The sequence below is a fragment of the Sceloporus occidentalis genome, unplaced genomic scaffold (assembly GCF_023333645.1).
Source record: "Sceloporus occidentalis isolate IW3139 unplaced genomic scaffold, rSceOcc1.0.p SCAF_6, whole genome shotgun sequence".
Lineage (NCBI taxonomy): Eukaryota > Metazoa > Chordata > Lepidosauria > Squamata > Phrynosomatidae > Sceloporus > Sceloporus occidentalis.
In genome coordinates this window covers 105083002-105103016 of record NW_028316986.1, presented here as the reverse complement: position 1 = coordinate 105103016, position 20015 = coordinate 105083002, and the positions used below count along the sequence as shown (strand labels likewise).

The window sequence follows — 20015 nt, the reverse complement described above, 5'->3', positions numbered from 1 at the left end:
GCACAGTCCACAGGCTGTATTTAAGTCCCAAATGTGACCCTGCCTGCCCCTTGATTTGGGGAAAGGAATCATAAGCCTTGCACAGAATTGCATAAAAATGATGAAAAGCAATTTGTTCCTTCCCCCAATTGTCAAGGTATTGGGAGAATCAGAGGGGGTACACTCCATCAAGTGTAAGGAAAAGACCAAAATAGCTCCGAATCTTTGGAATTTGCCCACCCTAAATACAATTACATTACATACTGTATACACAATGCAGGTGTGAGTTTCCTTTTGCTTTTGTCACTCAAAGACGTAATGCATTTAAGATTGAAGGTGATGAAGGGCTCCTCCTACTTGGAGTTAGAGGGCACTGTGCTGTTATTCTATTGTTAAGCAATACTCTATTGTTGGAAGAAAGAGAGAAGCAAAATAAGTAAAAAAAATAATGGTGGGTTATGAGCAGAGAGATGATGTCTTCTGAAGCCCCCAAAGTTTCAGTGAGAAAATGATAAAAAGTGCTCTGGGAAAGGTTCCCTGCCTCAGTCATACTAACTGCTGATCCCAAATGATTTCCACCTCCCTTTCTTATGTGTGTCACAACAGCTAGGTCAAGTCTAACCGAATAATCTTCTATGGCAGAGAAATTCAAACAAGTCAGGGAATAAAATATCCAAGGTGTTATCCTAAATGATGATTATGATGATATTTTTTTCTCCATGGATCGAGGCAGAGAACAACAGAGCAATAAATATGCATCAGTTAAAATACTTCAGTTAAAACATACATCAGTTTAAAAGAACAAACAAGACACATATGTATTAAAACAATCTAAACTTAAAATTCATCATTTAAAATTTAGTTTTAAAAGGTGGGGACTGGGGTTCCCTACCTGCAATGCTAGCATCTGCAGGGATCTTTTCAGCTGTGTATACCAGTAATACAGTATATATTTGAACATGGGTTGACCTCATGTATAAGTTGAGGGCAGATTTTGCGGCCAAAATTATGGATTTTGATATGACCAGTGGATAAGTTGAGGGTAAAACCTAGGAGCATGTAACAAAGGATCTAAAGGATGACACAATGGAAAACAATGCCAAAGAACTTACAAAATTTCAACAGGCATAACTGTCCTCACACTAAAGGCTGGATGGATGAGAGAGTTGGGAGGGGTCAGTACTTTCAGGACAGATTATGCTCTTGCCTTTCACCAGGAGATGGTTCCCTGGTTCCTCTCTTTCTTTCTTTTTTGTAAGTTACAGTACTCAGACTGACCCATGGATAAGTCCACTTGGGTTTTGGGGGTCAGTTTTTTGGCTAAAATTTCTAGACTTATACATGAGTATATACAGGTAATTACCAGTCCTGAAGAGAGGTCCATGGAAAATGGAGAGAGACTCAGACTGTGTCTGAGGGTACACAGACAGATCCTAGTCTGTGAACAGAATGTGGCTATGCTTGGGGCAGATATTTATACCCCATTTCATACCCTTGAGGGATGTATTCTGTTATATTTGCTGTGACAAAGGCCTTGATGGCTTTTCCAAGGAACTAACAAAACTGTCCAGAATGGCTTGATGGCTTTAACACTGAAGTGAAAATGCATGGATTGGATTTTAGACAATCCTCTGATGATCAGGCAAGAAGAGGGATGTAATAACATCATCAGAAGGTGAGGTAAAGAGTATGGTCCCCAATTGCTCTTTGATGTGGGAATCACTTTGCTTCCATTGTAAGCAGAAATGCACAAACCTGTGGGTGGGGTATAACGTGATCAGCAAACCCCTTTCCTTAGTTTCATCTAGGCCTCGGCATGTCCTCTGATGAGCATGACTCCTACACATGAATAACTTCTACTTTCTGAGGTCACTTTGACCTTGAAACATGCCCAGCACTAGATAGTAATTATGGAACTGCATATCCAGTGGGAGGGATGTAAAATATGCTAACAAAAGCCAGCAAACTTATTTCCCAAGACAGAAAATCTCACAGACATCTCTTCCTATCCTAGCTATAAAAATACACTAATATATTAAGTGATGCACAAACTAATGAAATAAAAAAATGACTGAGGGACTTGCCACTTTCTGCCTACTTGTATATTCAGGCCTGTGTATCTTTTGTCATAGTTTCAAATGAAGAGCAATGAAGAATGGAAATAGTGAACAAGAGTAAAAAGCAAAAAAAATATAATGTTGTCGAGAGAGAGGAGGAAATCACTGCTTGAAAAGCAGGTATGAACATCCTTAAGAATGGAGCATTCATTTTCTAGCTATCACCTTCGATTTGTTCAATCAGATAAGAAGACATAAAAATAACATCCCCACTTTTCTCTAGACCAAAAAGTGTAACAAGCTTTAAGCTTTGTATTAACAAATCGAACATAAGAAATACATAGTGAGATTCCTTGTCTAGGATGGCACAGTGATGTTACTGTAAAATTCTACTGCAGCCCTATATTATTCAGTGATCATGTCAGATGTTTAAAAACAGGTTGATAGGGAGCTTTTAGCTTTCTAAGCAATTGCAGCATGCTTTCCAAGCACAGTTGACACATTGGCAAAATTGTCACACAAAGTACCTTTCATGAATAAACCAGTACCAATTAGCCTTAAAACAACCTTCTATAGCTGAAAGGTTACTTTTATTTTATTTTTTTCAAAATTGGGGCTGGAGGGTTTAACTTTATTTATTTATTTTTAAAGAGAAGTAAATTTTTATAAAATATAACACATTTTAAAATTTTCTAGCTACTGTGGTGACAACTAAGTAATAGTGAAAATATGTGAGTAATTCCAAGATGACTCCTGATTATTGGAAAGTGTGAGTGCATCCCTGAACATCTTTTGCCATGCACCACAGTTCTTTTTGATGTCTACCCATTCCACCATATATACTCAGAGGAACACTTGATCTCATACCAGCTTCTCCATAGGCTTTCCTCTTTGTCTCTGTATACCTGCCATCTGAGGATGGCAGCTGAAGAAAGGAGCTTCTTAGCAATGGTGCCATATGTGGAATTCCTACTCTCCAGAGACTCAACGGATGCTGCCATACCTGACAGAAATTTTAAGTTAGACCAGGTCCTTTAGCAACAGCAGACTTAGGCCTGTCCCCACCTTCAAAGGGCTCATCCCTGCCTCTGTTCTGGTGTCATCCTTTTGGACAATGTACAACACAACCCCTGGTTCTGATGCAAGCAGTCCAGAGGATATCTGGCACATTCCACACCAGAACTGGGGTAAACCAGTCTTATAATGCATTAGAATAACTTACTTGTTAGTCCAGATCTTCCAGGGAGATCTGGACACCTCCATTCCCATGCCACTACAGGTTTCTGTATGTGTGTCCCACAGAGCTGGTCACTTTAGTCTGGCCTTAGAACAAACAACCCATGGTGGTAGCACATGCACCTGGTGGCTGTTATAACCTCAGAAATGAGCAACCTGCAGCAGTGGCGGAAACACTGGGCAGCTCAGTGGGATCCTTGTGCAGATAGCTGGTGAAGCCTGAAAACAGAGTCCAAGGTAACAAGGGCAGGTTGAGGCAGCTGCAAGGTCAGGATACTCTGGGCTGACCCTGGAGTATCCCAGCCAATGCAGACAAGGCCTTGGAGATCATGTCTCCCAGTACGAACCTGCCTGAGCTATAAGATCCTTGTGGGACTAGGTCCTTCTCTCAGTCCCATCACCCTCACAGACAGGGTGGGTGACACATGAGGGAGACCCTTCTCAGTGGCTGCTCTCAGACTATGGAATTTCACCCCACAGGAAGCTGGGTTGGCTCCCTCTCTGCTGTCCTTCTGCCAGCAATAAAAAACATTTATGTTCACACAGATCTTTGAGTCTTAAGTGTCTGTTGCAGAAGATCTTTTAACTTTTGCATTATTCATTGTTTTAATTGTATTTCTCTCAGCTTAAATTGTGAGGCACTTGGGTTCCTTACTGGAAAAACATACAGGATATAAATCAAATAAATAAATAAACCGCCTTTGGGTAGGACTTTCTTTGCTCAAGGAGTTAGAGGAAGAAGGCCAAATGGCCACTCACCCTTATAAGATGTCAGGACTACAAGGCACACAAACAGACAACTTTGAGAGTAGGACTTAATTCCTTTTTACTGGTTATTGACCAAAATAAATATATGTATGGCCCTAATTCGCACAGCTCTTTGGGAGTGTGGCTCTGGAGGATCAAGGTACCTAAACCTTCTGGGATCTCCCATGGATGGAATAACAACATCCTACTTCTTTGAGGCCCAGCATCCCAGTGAATTTTGCCTGAACTACACTCCTAGCTTCTACGTCTGTTGTTCCTTAACTGGCTCCTTTCTCGTATATGCTTTCATGATGTATGACCTTTGAATGCAATGGAGCTTACTCTGAACAGACATGTGTAGGTATACAGGGTATAAGAGAAACTGCATGAGCCTACAAGGATCAAATTAGATTAGACAGTTGGCATTAAGCTTTCTTTACTCAAAAGTAAATGCAGATGAACCAGTACAAACCAGGGAGGGGGGACCCTTAAGTTTTATCTAAAATTTGGAAGGCACTTTCTGTAGGTTTAAAAAGAAGAGAACCTCAGTTGGCACCAAAGGAGACGTTTTAAAAAAACAAACCCTGGATGGGGTAAAGAGCAAACATTTAGAATAAAAACCAGATAGGAGAAAGCCCACTCACACATAGTGTTCCCAATCCAAATTGCCGCTTGACCTCTAGAACTTTTAGAAAAGGAAATATATAGCTTTAATAGCAATTATATTTATATACCACTTATCAGTGCACTTAAGCATTCACGAAGTAGTTTATAATGTGTAAGCTAATTGCCTCCAACAAGCTGGGTACTCATTTTAGCAACCTATGGAAGCATGCAAGGCTGAGTTAACCATGGAGCCTCTGGATGGTATCGAATTCACAACCTTGTGGCTGTGAATGGCTGCAGTATCGACATTTAATCACTGCACCACCAGGATTCCTTCACACTATGTGTTTAACACAGTGTGTAGTTTGTTCCAGGTGTGCCCCAGGTCACTATGCACCTTATTATGACAGAATTCTTACTGTAACTATTTTTCTTTTTGCAGGATTTGCTACCTCAAATCCCACAAGCTGTTTTTTCACCTTTAGGGGAAAGCATACAGCTTCAATCAAGAATTATCTTTACACTACACAGTTATACCATTTTTATAATATTTTTACTATTTAATCCACTAATTTATTAATTTATACCCCATCTTTCTCCCCAAAAGACACTCAAAGCATCTTACAAAAACTTAAAACAATTAAATTGTAAAAATCTTATTTTACAGAAATTATCACAAGCAAGCATTCTATTTAAATATTGCACCATTAAAACATTTTAAAATACTTTTAACTGCCATGGCTTCATCCTGTGGAATCCTGGAATGTGTAGCTCTGTGAGGTACCTGGAATTCTCTGCCAGGCACCTCTAATACTATAGTTCAGGAGGACTCACTAGAGAATTCTAAGTATCTCCACTAAACCACAAATGTCAGGATTCTGTAGGCTAAAGCCATGACAGTTAGAAATGTCAGACTGATGTAACGGCACAATTCACATTATTATTATTATTATTATTATTATTATTTAACTAGAGCAGCATCAAAACCACTATACAGTTATAATTAACAAGAGCAATATCAAACTGCTGTAACTGTGCACTATTAATTCACCCAAATGGAAATCAACTGTTTTTATCAGAACTCTTATCTATCTATCTATCTATCTATCTATCTATCTATCTATCTATCAATGTTTATTGATTAGCCCTTAGGCCATATCAAAATAACACAAAAGCAGACAAAACACACTATAAAAATTCTATAGAAGTTCTATAGAAATTAGAAAAAGCTAAATATAATAAATCTAAAATATGAATAAAATACCGTACAGATACCATGTGAATGCCATACAATTTAAGTACAAAACTCATAAATGAAACAAAATTATAAAACTTGATTATAAAAATCTATATAAAAGATTCAAAATACAAAAATGGGTAAAATAGAGAGGGGAAAATACAGCTTTAAAATGACAGTACATAAAACAAAAGATTGAACATCAGTTACACATCAAAATTCCTCATGACCTCTACAGTTGACCCCAATTGTCCCCACATATCTAGCTCTCAACTGTATTGCTTTACATAGAAACTTAGCTGTGGTAATAGATATTTTTGAATCTTGACCACTCATGAAGTATGAAGTTCTAACATGGGTATCCCAGACCATTGATCGTTTGATATAGGGACCAAGATACTGGTCTCTTTTCTGTTGGTACAAATTACACTTGAATAGAATATGAGCTAAATCTTCAATCTCTTGGTCTCCACAAATACAAGTTCACTCATCATAAGGAATACCATTAAATCTACCATATCTTACCATTGTGTCAAAATGATCAAATCTAGCTCGAGTAAATGCCTCCCTCAGGTATTTTGGCATTTGTATTTTTAGATAGTTAGGTCTTTGAAAAGTGCATTTAAAACAGCTCAGCCATTTTAAAATGCCTACCTTACTAAGGGTGGCTATATCTTTTTGGGCCTCGATATCCTGGATTCTGTGTCTCGCACCCTTTTTTACTTGCTCATTGATTGTGCAGGTTACAGGGGGACCACAGCTCATAATAAAGTTTATTATATGTCTAAACCAAGAGGACTCAAGATGGGATTGAGACTGTTCTGAGAGACATAATTTTGGTAGTTTATCTGGCTCCATTTCATTAATTTTACACCAATAGTTAAACACTTTGATTTTGGCTTGCGAATGAATCTAGTTCCGCTCTAACAGCAGCCGTGGATGTCCTCTTGTGTACACCCAATATACATCTCAGATGATGAGACTGAGCTAGTTCAACTACTGAAATGGGATTTAGACCCCAAACTTCTGCTGCGTATAAAAGCATAGGTGTAACTTCAGCTTTATAAACATTAATTATTGGGGTTAGAGCGCCAGGGTATTTGTGAGCTTTTAGTTTAAGTATGAGATTCAAACAGGCCTTTGCTCTAAGTGAACTCCTTTGATGATGGCATGACCAGGATCCCTTTTCTGAGAATGTTACACCTAGATAAGAGATGCTCTTTACTTGATCTATTGGCTCACCCTCTAATTGCCATCTATGACTCTGCGTTCGTTTACCAAATACCATTATGTTTGACTTAGATTTGTTAATGGTCATAAAATTATTCTGACAATAACCACTAAGTCTGTTTAACAATCTCCACATACCTACTTGAGAATATGATAACAAAATCATGTCATCAGCATAAAGCAAAGTGTTACAAGGAGTATGTAGGATTGTTGGCATATGGACTGTAGAATCTTTCAATGCAGATGGCAGGTCATTAATATATAAATTAAATAATAAGGGAGCTAATAAGCACCCTTGTCTTACCCCTTTGTATGTATCGATTTTATTTGTCAAGGCCCCGTTTAAACCAAATCTCACTCTCAAACTAGTACCTGTATAAAGGGCTGTATAAAGGGACAAGAGGACATCCGCGGCTGCTGTTAGAGCAGAACTAGAAATATATTCAATTCATTCGCAAGCCCTAACAACAATCGCAATTCAATTTTAAGGTCAATTAGTTTGCTCCATAGAATTTCTACATTCTGTGTCAAACCAGGGTGAATTACTTTTCTTACGGTTTCCTCTTGTGGGCTTAGATGTTAAATAGTTCTTCAACATTTGGCATAAGTTTGTAAATGCATCTGTGACTGCTACCCAATCAGCCAAAGGTGACCGGATTGTACTGGCCCAGTTTTCCACGTTCTCTAGTTTGAGACTAACTGATATTGCCGTAGTATCAACTTTAGCCCATCTAAGCCTGCCATTCTGACACACCTTTTGATTGTCTATGATCCATCTATCAGGCCAACTACTTGGTCTAAGATCTGAACTACCACGTAGTGTCACGCTCACAGGTTGATGATCACTTTCCCCTCTTGGGTGGACAACAATCTCAGAGAAAAGATCACTTTTGTTTCTCGACACACAGATGAGATTTAGTACACTACTAGAATTAGATGCATGATATGCATAAGGATATCTATAGCTGCTATCCTCCTCTCTGCGCCCCAGGACTTGAAGATTGCATTTGAAAATCAAGGATACCAGTGACAATCTGGCATTAATGCTTTTGCTATCTCTAGAACACCATTGTGGGTGGTTATCAAAAAATTCATCTGGCAAGTTGTTATTTTGGACAAAATCATAAAGAGATGGACTTAATTTTGCATTGAAGTCAACCAATAAAATTATTGTGGATTGAGGATTGAGAATTATAAATTCTTCCATTTGAGCTTCTAGAGATGTCCACAAATTGGTATTATAGAAGGGGGAAGTAATAGGAGGGATATACATGGCTACCATTACAACTTCAAAATCTTTATAGGTAAATTTCATAACTAGGGAATGGGAGTATTTATCCCCATTATATAATTTCTCCCCATGCCAGTGTAATTCTTGTTTTATAAGAATACAGAGGCCACCAGAAGCTCTCCCCTTATTTCTTAGTTTTTGGGCAGGGGTATCCCAACATTGAAAGCCTGGTAGTTTTAGTGGCTCATCCTCGCTAGTTAACCAAGTTTCATGGATGGCAACAACATCAAATTTAGAAAGAAAACCCACTATATCAACATTCACTGTTTCCTTCCACCCAGCAACGTTCCATGTGACTATTTGGATGTTTTCCCCACTAACAGGTTGATCTAGATTTGACAAAGAAGTTGGGCATGATGGTACAATCAGTCAATTAGTATCTATATCTGCATCAATATTATCAATGCCACCCAAATAAACACAATTATTGTTTGGGTGATCTCCTTTTGACAATGGAGGGGGAAGTCTTTGTTGTTGATGTTGCTGCATTTCTCTTTCGATCAAGCCATAATTCTCTGGTATCTTAAGCAGTGAGAAAGCGTGGTGGATTATCACCATTTCTTCTATGACTGAAGGATACTTGGTAGAAGACTTTGTTCTTGGAGCCTTTCCTCTGGGATGGCTTTTTCCAAGTGGTTTAGTGCCAATAATGTTATTGATGGAGATATAGGTGGAATAGCTACTAAGTGTTTATGTTTTTGCTTCAGAGACAAAACTCTTTTCTATCAGAAAAACAGATGGGGAAGAAAGTGTTAAGAAACCCTTCCCATGTGCATCTTGTGCTTCAGAGTGCATCTTCATAGCTATATTTTGTTTGTCTTAAAAAGCCTTGGGTGGGGGAGGGTAATCGATGTAACTTGCAGTGTAATGTGCAATTTGGCCACAGCCCAGCTCCAATTGTTTACAGCAGAGGAATGTACACCTACAGCAAAGTTAGTGCTACAGAGATACTGAGCAGACTACACAATGCATTACAGCCAAGAGAAGAAACTTTCCTAAATGGATGGTAATTCATTGCAAAGGGGTTCCAGATAGATGCGTCTTCATTATTTTGTGATCCCACACTACATTTCCAATGCCTGGGGGTGCAAAGGGATTTATGGAGAATGAAACATCCCACTTTGTTACAAATTGCTGCCATGATGGATGATTTTTAGATTCTGCTGGATCATTAGAAATGCAAGTCACAGGCACATTGCTGAAGCATAAAGGAAAGTGGGCTAGAGAGAGCTGCCTAAACACAGCAATATAATGAACACTCACATGCATACATTTTAACCTCCACAGCACCAGACTATTGAGGGCTCCCTCTACGGGGGTTTAACCTATCAGTTGCTAGGATTTGGCTATAGAAAAGATCCTTCCAAAGAAGAATGTTCAAGAGGAAAATCATCTTGAATAGGCAGAGCTGAAACAGAAGTAGTCCAGAGATGCAAAACTGATTTTCTAGAAACACTCAGGAGATAAGTACTGAGAGCTGTATGATGTAATAGTACATTGAACCTCTTCCAGACATTAAATGAACACATACAGGCTAACCAGGATGAGGGTGAAGATAGTTGCCAATGGGCAGGGACGTAGCCAAGGGGAGGGGGGTTCTTGGGGTCCAGACCCCCCCCCTTCTGTTAGATAAAATGAATGGTGTGTGCTGCCGTGCCGCTGCACCCAAGCCCCATTATAATGGTGGCACTTAGTCTGGACCCCCCCTTGCCAAAATCCTGGCTACATCCCTGCAGTGGGGCCAGTTCCATCCATCCATCCCTGTGGTGCACTACAGCTCCTGAGCTTTTCTCACAAATCAGCTAAAAAGTAGTCTCCAAAATGATCAGAAATCAACTTCTGGTTTTCATCTCCGGTGTTGTTGGGTTTTTAAGATAATTTCCAGGCATGATTTTAAGGGCCAGTGGCATCACTGTGGAAATGTGATGGATGCAGAGCACACTAGGTGTCATGGGGAAGAGGTAAAGAGGACACTGTAGGCAAGGTCCTCTTTCTTGCTGCCAAGCAATGCCCATCCCTGCTGTGTTCTGGTAGCAATGGCTCCATTCCAACCTCAAGTTGTGCTCAACCCCCTCCATGCTTTTCTGCTAGGGAGAAATGAATATGCTCCCTCCTGCCTCCTTTGTGGCATCAGCACCACTCTCAGAATGCCCCATCACCACTTCACCAATTGCACAGAGGAGTTGGCACTCAGGAAACTGACTGGCTGAGGTGCATCGTGAGTTGGTTGGATCTTTCTCCCTCCACCCCCTGCTCTTCATCCTCAGCCTCTGCACAATTGGCTCTTTTATTTTATTTTTTCTCATGTCATTTTAAAGGTACAACAAAGATGTCAAAAATACTGAAGCAGAGCAATTCATTCCTCATTTTTGGGGAGAGGTATCTACACAACCAGGTCCCTCTTGCTTCTGGCCATGTGGCACTGGGAGCAAAGCATTCTAAAGTCCAGAAGATAAAACAATAACATCTTGAGAAAATGCAAGCCTGTGACTAACATCGTCATTTTATTTTATTTTTCTCTGGTATGATCCTTAACACCTTTACCTGATGAAGGAGCCAATGGAGCTTTGAAAGCTTGTATCATGCATTTTGGTTGGCTGAATAAAGGTATGACTCTTTTGTAGATTCTGGATGTACTGGGCTTTGAAAGGTAAACTTTTAGGGAGCACAACTGTACATGAATCTCTTTTTTCTTCCCATTTCCACCCTCACACCTACTCTGTTTACCGCCTGCAACCCATTCTTTTGTTCACTGCAGTCAGTTTCAATATGGATGTTTATTCCTCATTGACTATACAGTCAGAAGGTGATGTATATGTATATCTACACACAGAAGTTGCATATTATCCAGAGGTCAAGTCTAAGGCAGTAATTTCATCTGAGGCACATTTGTTTGGGCAAAGGAATGGAAAGATGTGGGGGAATTGTTCAGAGATCCCAATTTGAAAGGAAATTTGTCTGAAATGGATACTGTGGATTATTGGGCCCCAAAGCATGGAATGTTTGATGGTAAAGTAGAAGGCAGTAGGAAAAGAGGAAGGCTGCATCACTGGTGGATAGACTCAGTCAAGGAAGCTATGGCTGTCCAGAGTTTGCAAGACTTGAGCAGGGCAGCTGAGGACTCTTAAAGGTCTGTCATCCATAAGTCAATGACAATCTGAAGAAAAATAACAATGATGTAGAATTCTGAGCTACCGAGATCCTCTATTACCTCTGCAAACTACAAATCCCAGGATTATTTAGGATGATGGAGACCAATGAAGTCACTAGGGGGTGCAGTGGTCCGGTGCACACCAGGTGACACCCCAGAAGAGGGGTGACATTCTCCCATTGGGGAGGAGGGACAAGTGCTCCCAGCTCTACTTTTCTACAGTGGCAGTATTCCTCCTGAGGAATCGCTGTCACAAGGAGGGACAAGGCCAAGCGCATCCAGCCCTGCTTACCTGCTTCTTGTGAGGTGGCCCCCACTGGCACAGCAAAGTAGAAGGGGTGAGCACAGCCCTTTGTCCAAGCCCCCCAGCTACCACGGTCCCTGCACCGGGTGACACCAGGAGGTTGAGACGCCACTGATACAGACCATGGTAGTTAAAGTAGAATCAAAAGTGCTACAATTGTGTAGTTTGAAAAGGCTCCCGATATGTTTGATTTCTTCACTTGCACCCACACATACGCATGCACACACTGAAAAGGAACTTTCCTTTCTGGCTTGTTCACTAGAACATGCCAAGCTGACCTGGCAAAGCATGTGATGGAACCTGCAAAAGAGGTAGAAGTCTTGTCTCAGAGAATTGTTTCTGTGTGAGAGAAAGATGCTAGGACTCTACATGTTATTGCTGTTATTACACCATTATTAGTGTATGATTCTTAATTCCTTTGCCGGATGAAGAAAATAATGGAACTTCAAAAGCTTGCATAATGTATTTTGTACATCTTTGATGTTATTGTACTTTGCTATAGGTCCAACATGGCTCCCTGTGAATATGTTTTCTAAGCCCTGGTCGTCTGTGAATATGCCTAGAGATTTGTTTCTGTTTCTTAGAAAGAGATTCAAAGCCTTCCACAATCAATGATACTAGTGCTGTAACCAGTCAATTGTGCCTGTTAACTGTTTATAGGAACACAGAGGAAGAAAAATAAAGAAGGAACCAGTGCCTTTTTGAATATACAAAAGTTCTAGGGAAATGTCCCATTAGCAAACTCCACATTCCCCCTCAAGTACCCTTTTATTTCTGTTTGTCCATGGCTTTCATTTGGAGAAAACAACATGCACATTCAAATGCTGCCCATATTGCATTCATTTACTACTAAAATACATAGACATTGTGCCAATTCTGTTGGGGCAATTCAAAAGACACAAAATTCTGTGCAAGATATTGACAATTTTAGACCTCATCATCAAGCAAGATGCTTTCAAAAAAGGTAGGGAAGCTAGAAGGAAGGAAGGCCTTATCTTTAAAACTATGTCATGTTTGCTCCTAAGATATCATGAGGAAGAAGGGCCTAACTCTGCAGGCTTTCAAATAGGGCTTACTGATGAAATGATGGTTTTATGTTTAATGTTGAATAATCCCTAAGCTTGCAAGGAAGTTGGTTGTTTATCACACTGAGGTTTTTGCAGCTCAGATCCAGGGTGACTCCTGGTTCAGCTATGTGAATTCATGTTATAACGTGAATGTTTTATCACACCTGGTTGCCCTTCCGAATCGAGGGGGAACCAAATCCAAGGCAAGTCACGTGATGCAGATTCACAGAAAGCGGAGTGAGTGCAAACTGATAGATAGAAGAGAGAAGGGAAGAAAAGAGAAGGAAAAAAAAGGAGCGGAAAGAGAGGAAACAAGTTTGTAAGCAATAAGAAGTAGTGAAGGAAGAGAGAAGGGGTTTAAAGTAAGAGGAAATAGATATCAATTAGAGATGATATGGTCAAATGCATTTAGTTTTTCTAAGGTGGTGGTAACTTTGTATAAATTAGATGAATTTGGATATGTATGTGTTTTTTATATATTGTTACTTTGTTTGTCTTTATATTTGGTTGGTGTGTCTTGCTTATTTCTTCAATAAAAAAACCAAATAAACAAATTGTATTACCACACTGGTGCATACCATGAGGATTCAACAATTCGAATCGTTGTGCATGCTCAGTGGGGGTCTGAACACATCGTGACCTTGTACGTTTCTGGGGTGAAAAGGGGCACAAGTTCTTGTTCCCTGTTTTGCGTGATTGCGTGAATATTTGCCTTGTGAATATTTCTGTGTCTTCTTCACCCCCTTTTTTTATTTTCCCTTCCATTTTAGCAATTTCAACACACAGATAGACAGACAGACAGACAGACAGACGACAGACAGACATATCTGTATATTCACACACACACACACATACACACATTTATATATTCCAAAAAAATGAGTTGCCCTGAAAGTTGCAATAGTGGGCAATTTCGGCTTTTAACTTCAAACAGAACTGCTTGGTTTTATATCAACTTCTAAAAACATGAGAGTCAAAGAAAAGATGGAGTGCAGAGGAAATGAATGAATTAAAATGATTCAGGAAATTCAGGAATCGTCTTGTTCAAGCAAGGATGTGTTGACCATTTAAATAGCAGTATTCAAAGACACAGCCAGGTTAATCTGTGTCAGTATGCACAGTATGTGTCAGTAGCACCTTTGAGACATCTGAGAGAAAGTAGTATTGAAGTATAAGCTTTGTAGATAGGGCCACATCCACACTGCAGAAATAATCCAGTTTGACACCACTTTAATTGCCATGGCTCAGTGCTATGGAATTCTGGGAACTGCAGCTTTGTGAGACATTTAGTATTCACTTTCAGAGAGCTCTGGTGGCACAGCAAAATACAGTTTCCAGAATTCCATAGCACTGAGCCATGGCAGTTAAAGTGGTGTCAAACTGGATTATTTCTGCAGTGTGGATGCAGCCTGGGTCTACAGAAATACAAACTGACGTAAGCCCAGTCTACAAAAGCTCCTGTATCAACATCCTTTTCTCAGTCTCAAAGGTGCTGCAAAATCCCTTGGTTATTTAAGAAAAAGAAAGGCTCAAGCTCCAAACCAGGAACTGAAGTCTGATGGAGTGGTCCTCTTCTGTACCACACCAGAAGTGTGGGAGGACATGGTCGAGAGCTTTCTTAGCTATGGGAGGCCCATTATGGAACACCCTCCCCATAAAGGTCCAACAGCTACCAATGTTAGTGTCATTCTGGCCCCAAGTCAAAAGATGGCTTTTTATTAAAGCCTTTGAGGCTAAATGATTTTATCCCATTTGTACATGAGCTATGGTTTACATTATTTAAAGTTGTTTTAACTAAACCTAAGTGCTAAAATACTCTCTGTGTGTGTGTGATGTGTGCCTTCAACTTATGACAAACCTATCATGGGGTTTTCTTGGCAAAAGTTGTTCAGAGGGGGTTTGTCATTGCCTTCCCCTGAGGATGAGAGCATGCGACTTGCCCAAGGTCACCTAGTGGGTTTCATGGCAAGCTGGGAATCGAACCCTGGCCTCCAGACTCACAGGCCAACACTCAAATCACTACACCACACTGATTCTCAATTTTATATATCCCCATAGTCTTTTAAAATTGTTCTCATTGTTTTAAATTGCTTCAAATTAATTTTATTGTATACTGCCCTGAAACCCTCAGATATAGGGTTGGTAGGATATAAATGAATGAATAAAATATCTGCATATACTCAGGAGTAAATCCTGCTGTACTCAACAGGAATTACTTCTGACTTGACATGCACAAAACTACACTCTCAGTACTTCACTTCAATGCACCCTTAATTAATAGCAGCTTCTGGGAGTCCCTCTGCAGGACACAAGCCAAAGATACAAGGCAGCCTTAATTTCCCCAAGCTTCCCTCAGAAGAGAGAAAGCAGTATAAACTGTATTGTGTCTGATTCATCCAATTCTGCTATAAACAAGACATCCACATTAATCAGAAACAAAATGGTTTGTTATCCCTAAGGAAAACATAAACCCACCCACCCTGACCAAACATCACCAACAACATATGCTACTTGAATCTTAAGATCATGATGGACATCATGCAGTATTCATTTGGCCACCTTCCACCTGCCTAGTTCTATCATCTGAAGCATGCTTACAGCCTAAGACCGTAATAAATATATGAACTGACCTGACAGATAAAACATACAACCTACCAGCTCATGCTAGATCTGGAAGAGCATTAGCTGGATGTTATTTTATAGTTTTTAGTTAATTATGCCTAATATCTAGTGACTGTCTGTGTATGTTCCTTCAACTTATAGTGATCCCATTGATTTCATAGGGTTTTCTTAGGCAATGAATACTCAGAGGTGGTTGTTCCAGTTCCTTCCTCTGAAAGACAGTGTACAGTAATTGGTCTTCATTGCCAAATACTAACCAGAGCTGATCCTGCTTAGTTCCAAGATCAGATAAGATCTGTTATCTTTAGGGTACTTAATCTATTAGGGTATTTAATCCTAATATCTATTACTATGTAGTAATTAAATAAGTACATGGCCTCTCAAGTTCCATTTAAGGCAGAAATATATATTAAATACAGTCCCATGGTTCTTTTTTTAAAAAAACTCTTCTCTTCTTTATCAAGTCCATCCACAGAAATCTGAAGGGAGAGATCAGTATGGGAGGAGATAGGCTCTTTCCCTCAGGACATTTTCCTGCTTTACATCATGCCCACCCACTTTGCATTGCCTTTATTGTGGGAAAAGGAGAAACAGGTGTAAAAGAGGATGTGATTCCTGCACTTTCAACAGTTATGTAGATTTTAAAAATTCAACAAATGAACCTGCCAGGCCAAGATATGATTCCTGCTTCTTCTGCACAAAAAGTGAAGGGGTCCTTTCCTCTTTTGCATCTGGCCAACCTATTGTGCATGTTTTTAGGTTTTCATAACAAATAAGGACCTTAATCCTGTTAAAGATGAAGGAATAGAAAGCTCCATCAGTCTATACATGCTGCATCTTCAGAGACTGGAGCGGAAACCAGCCTGGCATTGAGGTAAGCGATTGGATGGGAGCTTCCTGGCACATCCCTAGACCAGTCAGGAAGGGTAGGACATGTGCTCAGACATCACTGCACTGCCACAGAATTGCTTGCATAAGGAGGCACTGTATTAGCTATCTCCTTTAAAAAGATAATATGCAGTAAAAATGCAGGTGCTATCAGACATTTTGCCAAAGTAAGATGGGATCTCTGGCTGGAGACATACGAGTCAAACATAGTCTGTATCCAATGTATTTAAGCAGGTCAGATGCCCAGCAGTTTTTCTGGGTTTCAGGTTTTTTGCTAGTGTATTTTGGGTAGAATATAATATATAGAATAATGCACATCTTTCTACAAAAAGTACTAACACAACATTACTTACACATACAGTATTTGTATACTCATAAAATATGCTTCTCTCTTCTCTTTTACAATCATCCCTCTGTATTCACAGATTCTTTATTCATGGACTCCACCATCCATAGCTTCAAAATATTCAAAACAAATATAAATTTCAAAAAGCAATCCTTGATTTTGCCATCTTATATAAGGGACACCATTTTACTATGCCATTGTATTTAATGGGATTTGAGAATCTACAGATTTTGGTATCCACAGGGGTCCTGGAACCAAACTTCAGCAGATATCAAGTGGCCACTGTATTTCCATCTCTTTCAGCATTCTCCATCACTTTCCAAAGTTAACACTACAATGTCTACAGACATATAAGTAAATAGCTTGGTAAATTTCAAGGGCCGATTCCATTGTCACAAGACAGTCTAGCATTGTGTGAGCACATCGCCACTGCAGAAGATCTGGTACCTACAGATTCTGTGGCATCCCTAATCCTGGCCAAAATGCGCTCACAGAAGAGATGTAGCTTACAAGAAGATGTGCATGCCCTCTACCAAACCCACCTGTAATGTGCAATCTACAGACTCAAAATGTACTCACAGAAGAGATGTAGCTTACAAGAAGATGTGCATACCCTCTACCAAACCCACCTGTAATGTGCAATCTATGGACTCTCATAGGAATAAAGCTTCATTCACAGAAATGTAATGGGACGACATTCTGGAAAAACTCAAGGGACTTATATACAGATATATCATTGAAAATCATGAAAAACTGCCATTAAAAAGAATAAACTGGAATGCAATTACCTGCAAAAAAAAATGGTCATCTCACAAAAACTGAGTGCTCCTAAAAGTTAGCAATAATTTCAAAATAGTGACTATGGTGGAACTAAGCATTAATAGCCCAGAAAATAATATCCTGTGCTTTACAATAACATTTTACATTTTACAGCTTTGCTTATCAGGCCCTGGGGCTGGTCTCCTTAGCGACGTCTGTGCCTTTCTTAAGAAAGACTCAGAAAAACACATAGTACTACCTGCAGGCATCAAGATATATTAGCAATTTATTTCATCCTATCACATACTAAAGGGTAGCATTAACCCAAAAGTGTGCTAGCTGAGAATGTGATGAACCCCCCAAATTGTTTTTCTTTATTTAGAACTGCTGTACAATTTTAGTCATTGCTAAGTCTTAGAAGCCAGTAAAGAATACAAATAACCAATCTCGTGAAATGTACATGACTGGCAAGCAGAGCTTGAGAAAGTTACTTTTATAGACTACACAGAAGTGACCAGCATGGTCACTTTTCCAAACTCTGCTATCATCACACAAAAGAAGAAAAAGACATTATAAAGAACTTAAGGAGTATTTTTGGCTCTTTGTTTTTCAACACTGTTTCCACCATTTGTGCTTCTCCTATGAACTCTGTGTATCTATGGTGCAACACTGAACACCAGTTTCATGGATGTTCACATCCACTCTGTTGTAGTGCTATGTAGTGCTCTCGACTCTGTTGTAGTGCTATGCATTCCCAGTTAACTTACCTTTTGACTGACATTTATAACACAGATTGGGGTAGGCAACTGTGGCAAGAGCTCATATCCCACCACTGCATCTACTGGTGGGCTAACTGAAAACTGGCTGAAAATATGACTAAAAATGAAGTCACTTTTTGTTTTAAATTCTTGAATTTCTGGATGCTTTCTTTATGCTTAGAGGGACTGTGGGGATTATGGGGTACAGAAAATGGTAATCATTCCAAAGTCTTGGAGTGCTGATATTTGGAGCTATATTTAGTAAATTTTTTATCCTCCCCATTCAAATTTTAGAGGTGGTTTAAGGGCTCAAAGAGAGGTAGGGATAGTTAGGCAACTGAGGTTTATGAATACAATGGCTCCTCTATTGCCTCACAAAGCTAATGTGAAAAGTATGAAGTCTCACCTTGTGATGTCCAAAGTCATTTAATATGGTCCCAAGCTTCTTTGTGTTGGTGCGAAGCTTATGAGCCGCAATCATTGGGTTGGGATCCCGCCAGTCTATGGACAGACGATGGTACCAGAGATGCTGCCCTTCCCGTACATGTGCTGACTGGATACTGGGATCAAAGCGATGCACCTCACAACCACTGTTGGCCATGCTGATCTCAAACTGATTGTCATCACTGCCCAGTCTTAGTAAAGCAAAAAGAACATACAGAATAACTTTCAAATAACAACAAAATAAGACAGGGTACAATGGTTAATATTTTAATATATAAAGGGCTTGAGGCAGATAACAATTCTAAAACATCAAGCTATTTTCATGAAATGTCAATGTGCTTGTCAGTACAGTGGTCTTTATCTGATTTACTATCAGTACATAATATATTATATGATTGCATTTACTTTCTCCCAACAAATGAAATCGGCTTCCATTGATTTCTATGGGGACAGAAAAAAGACCTCCAGTCAGGAACTCAGCTGATGCAAGAGCAAACTGTGATGCTTGTTCAGGAATGAGCAACTTCTATGACCATGTGCCTGAAGAATATCTGCACTACACAGATCAGTATGCTTCCACTTCAGCTAAAATGCCTCCATTCTCAGGTATTCTGGAATTTGTAGTTTGGGAAAGTACTTAAAACATCTTTGCTGGAGGACTCTAATTCATTCCCTTGAACTACAGCACCAGAGTACTCTACAGAGAAATCTGAATACCTCCCTAAAGTACAAATCGTACAGTTCTGTACGGATTCTGTAGGACAGAGCGATGGCACTTAAAAGTGTAATGAATTCCTATAACTCTGTAATGTAGATGCTAATTTCCCTATGCTTGGCATTGGCTGGTTGTTTTAAAACAACTACTTCATGTAGAATACCAGGAAAGATTCTAGAGCAGATCATTAAACAGAGCGTCTGTGAACATTTAGAAGAGAATGCCATAATCACAAAAATCTACATGAGTTTCTGGTCTCTTTTTAAATAAAATTACCAGCTTGGTAGATGAAGGGAATGCTGTGGCTAAAGCATTTCTTGACTTCAGTAAGGCCTTTGACAAGATCCTTCATGATATTCTTGCAAAAAAGCTTGTAAAATGTGGGCTAGACAATGCAACTCTTAGGCGGATTTGTATTTGGTTGACCAGCCGAACCCAAAGGGTGCTCAACAATGGCTTCTTTCATCCTGGAGAGCAGTGACTGATGGGGTGCCACAGGATTCTATCCTGGGCCCAGTGCTATTCAACATCTTTATCAATGACTTGGATGAAAGAATAGAGGGTGTGTTTATCAAATT

The 20015-nt window shown here is 39.7% G+C and overlaps 1 protein-coding gene across 3 annotated transcripts in view; it reads right to left on the bottom strand.

Moving 5' to 3' along the window:
- The window catches only part of METTL24 (methyltransferase like 24), a 67836-nt gene that overhangs the window by 28685 nt on the left and 19136 nt on the right, over positions 1 to 20015 (bottom strand). For all 3 annotated transcript variants that reach the window (XM_089530576.1, XM_089530578.1, XM_089530577.1), the window contains exon 3: positions 18685 to 18913. In XM_089530576.1, coding sequence (XP_089386702.1) covers positions 18685 to 18913 — 229 coding nt within the window. The remainder of the gene's footprint in view (positions 1 to 18684; positions 18914 to 20015) is intronic.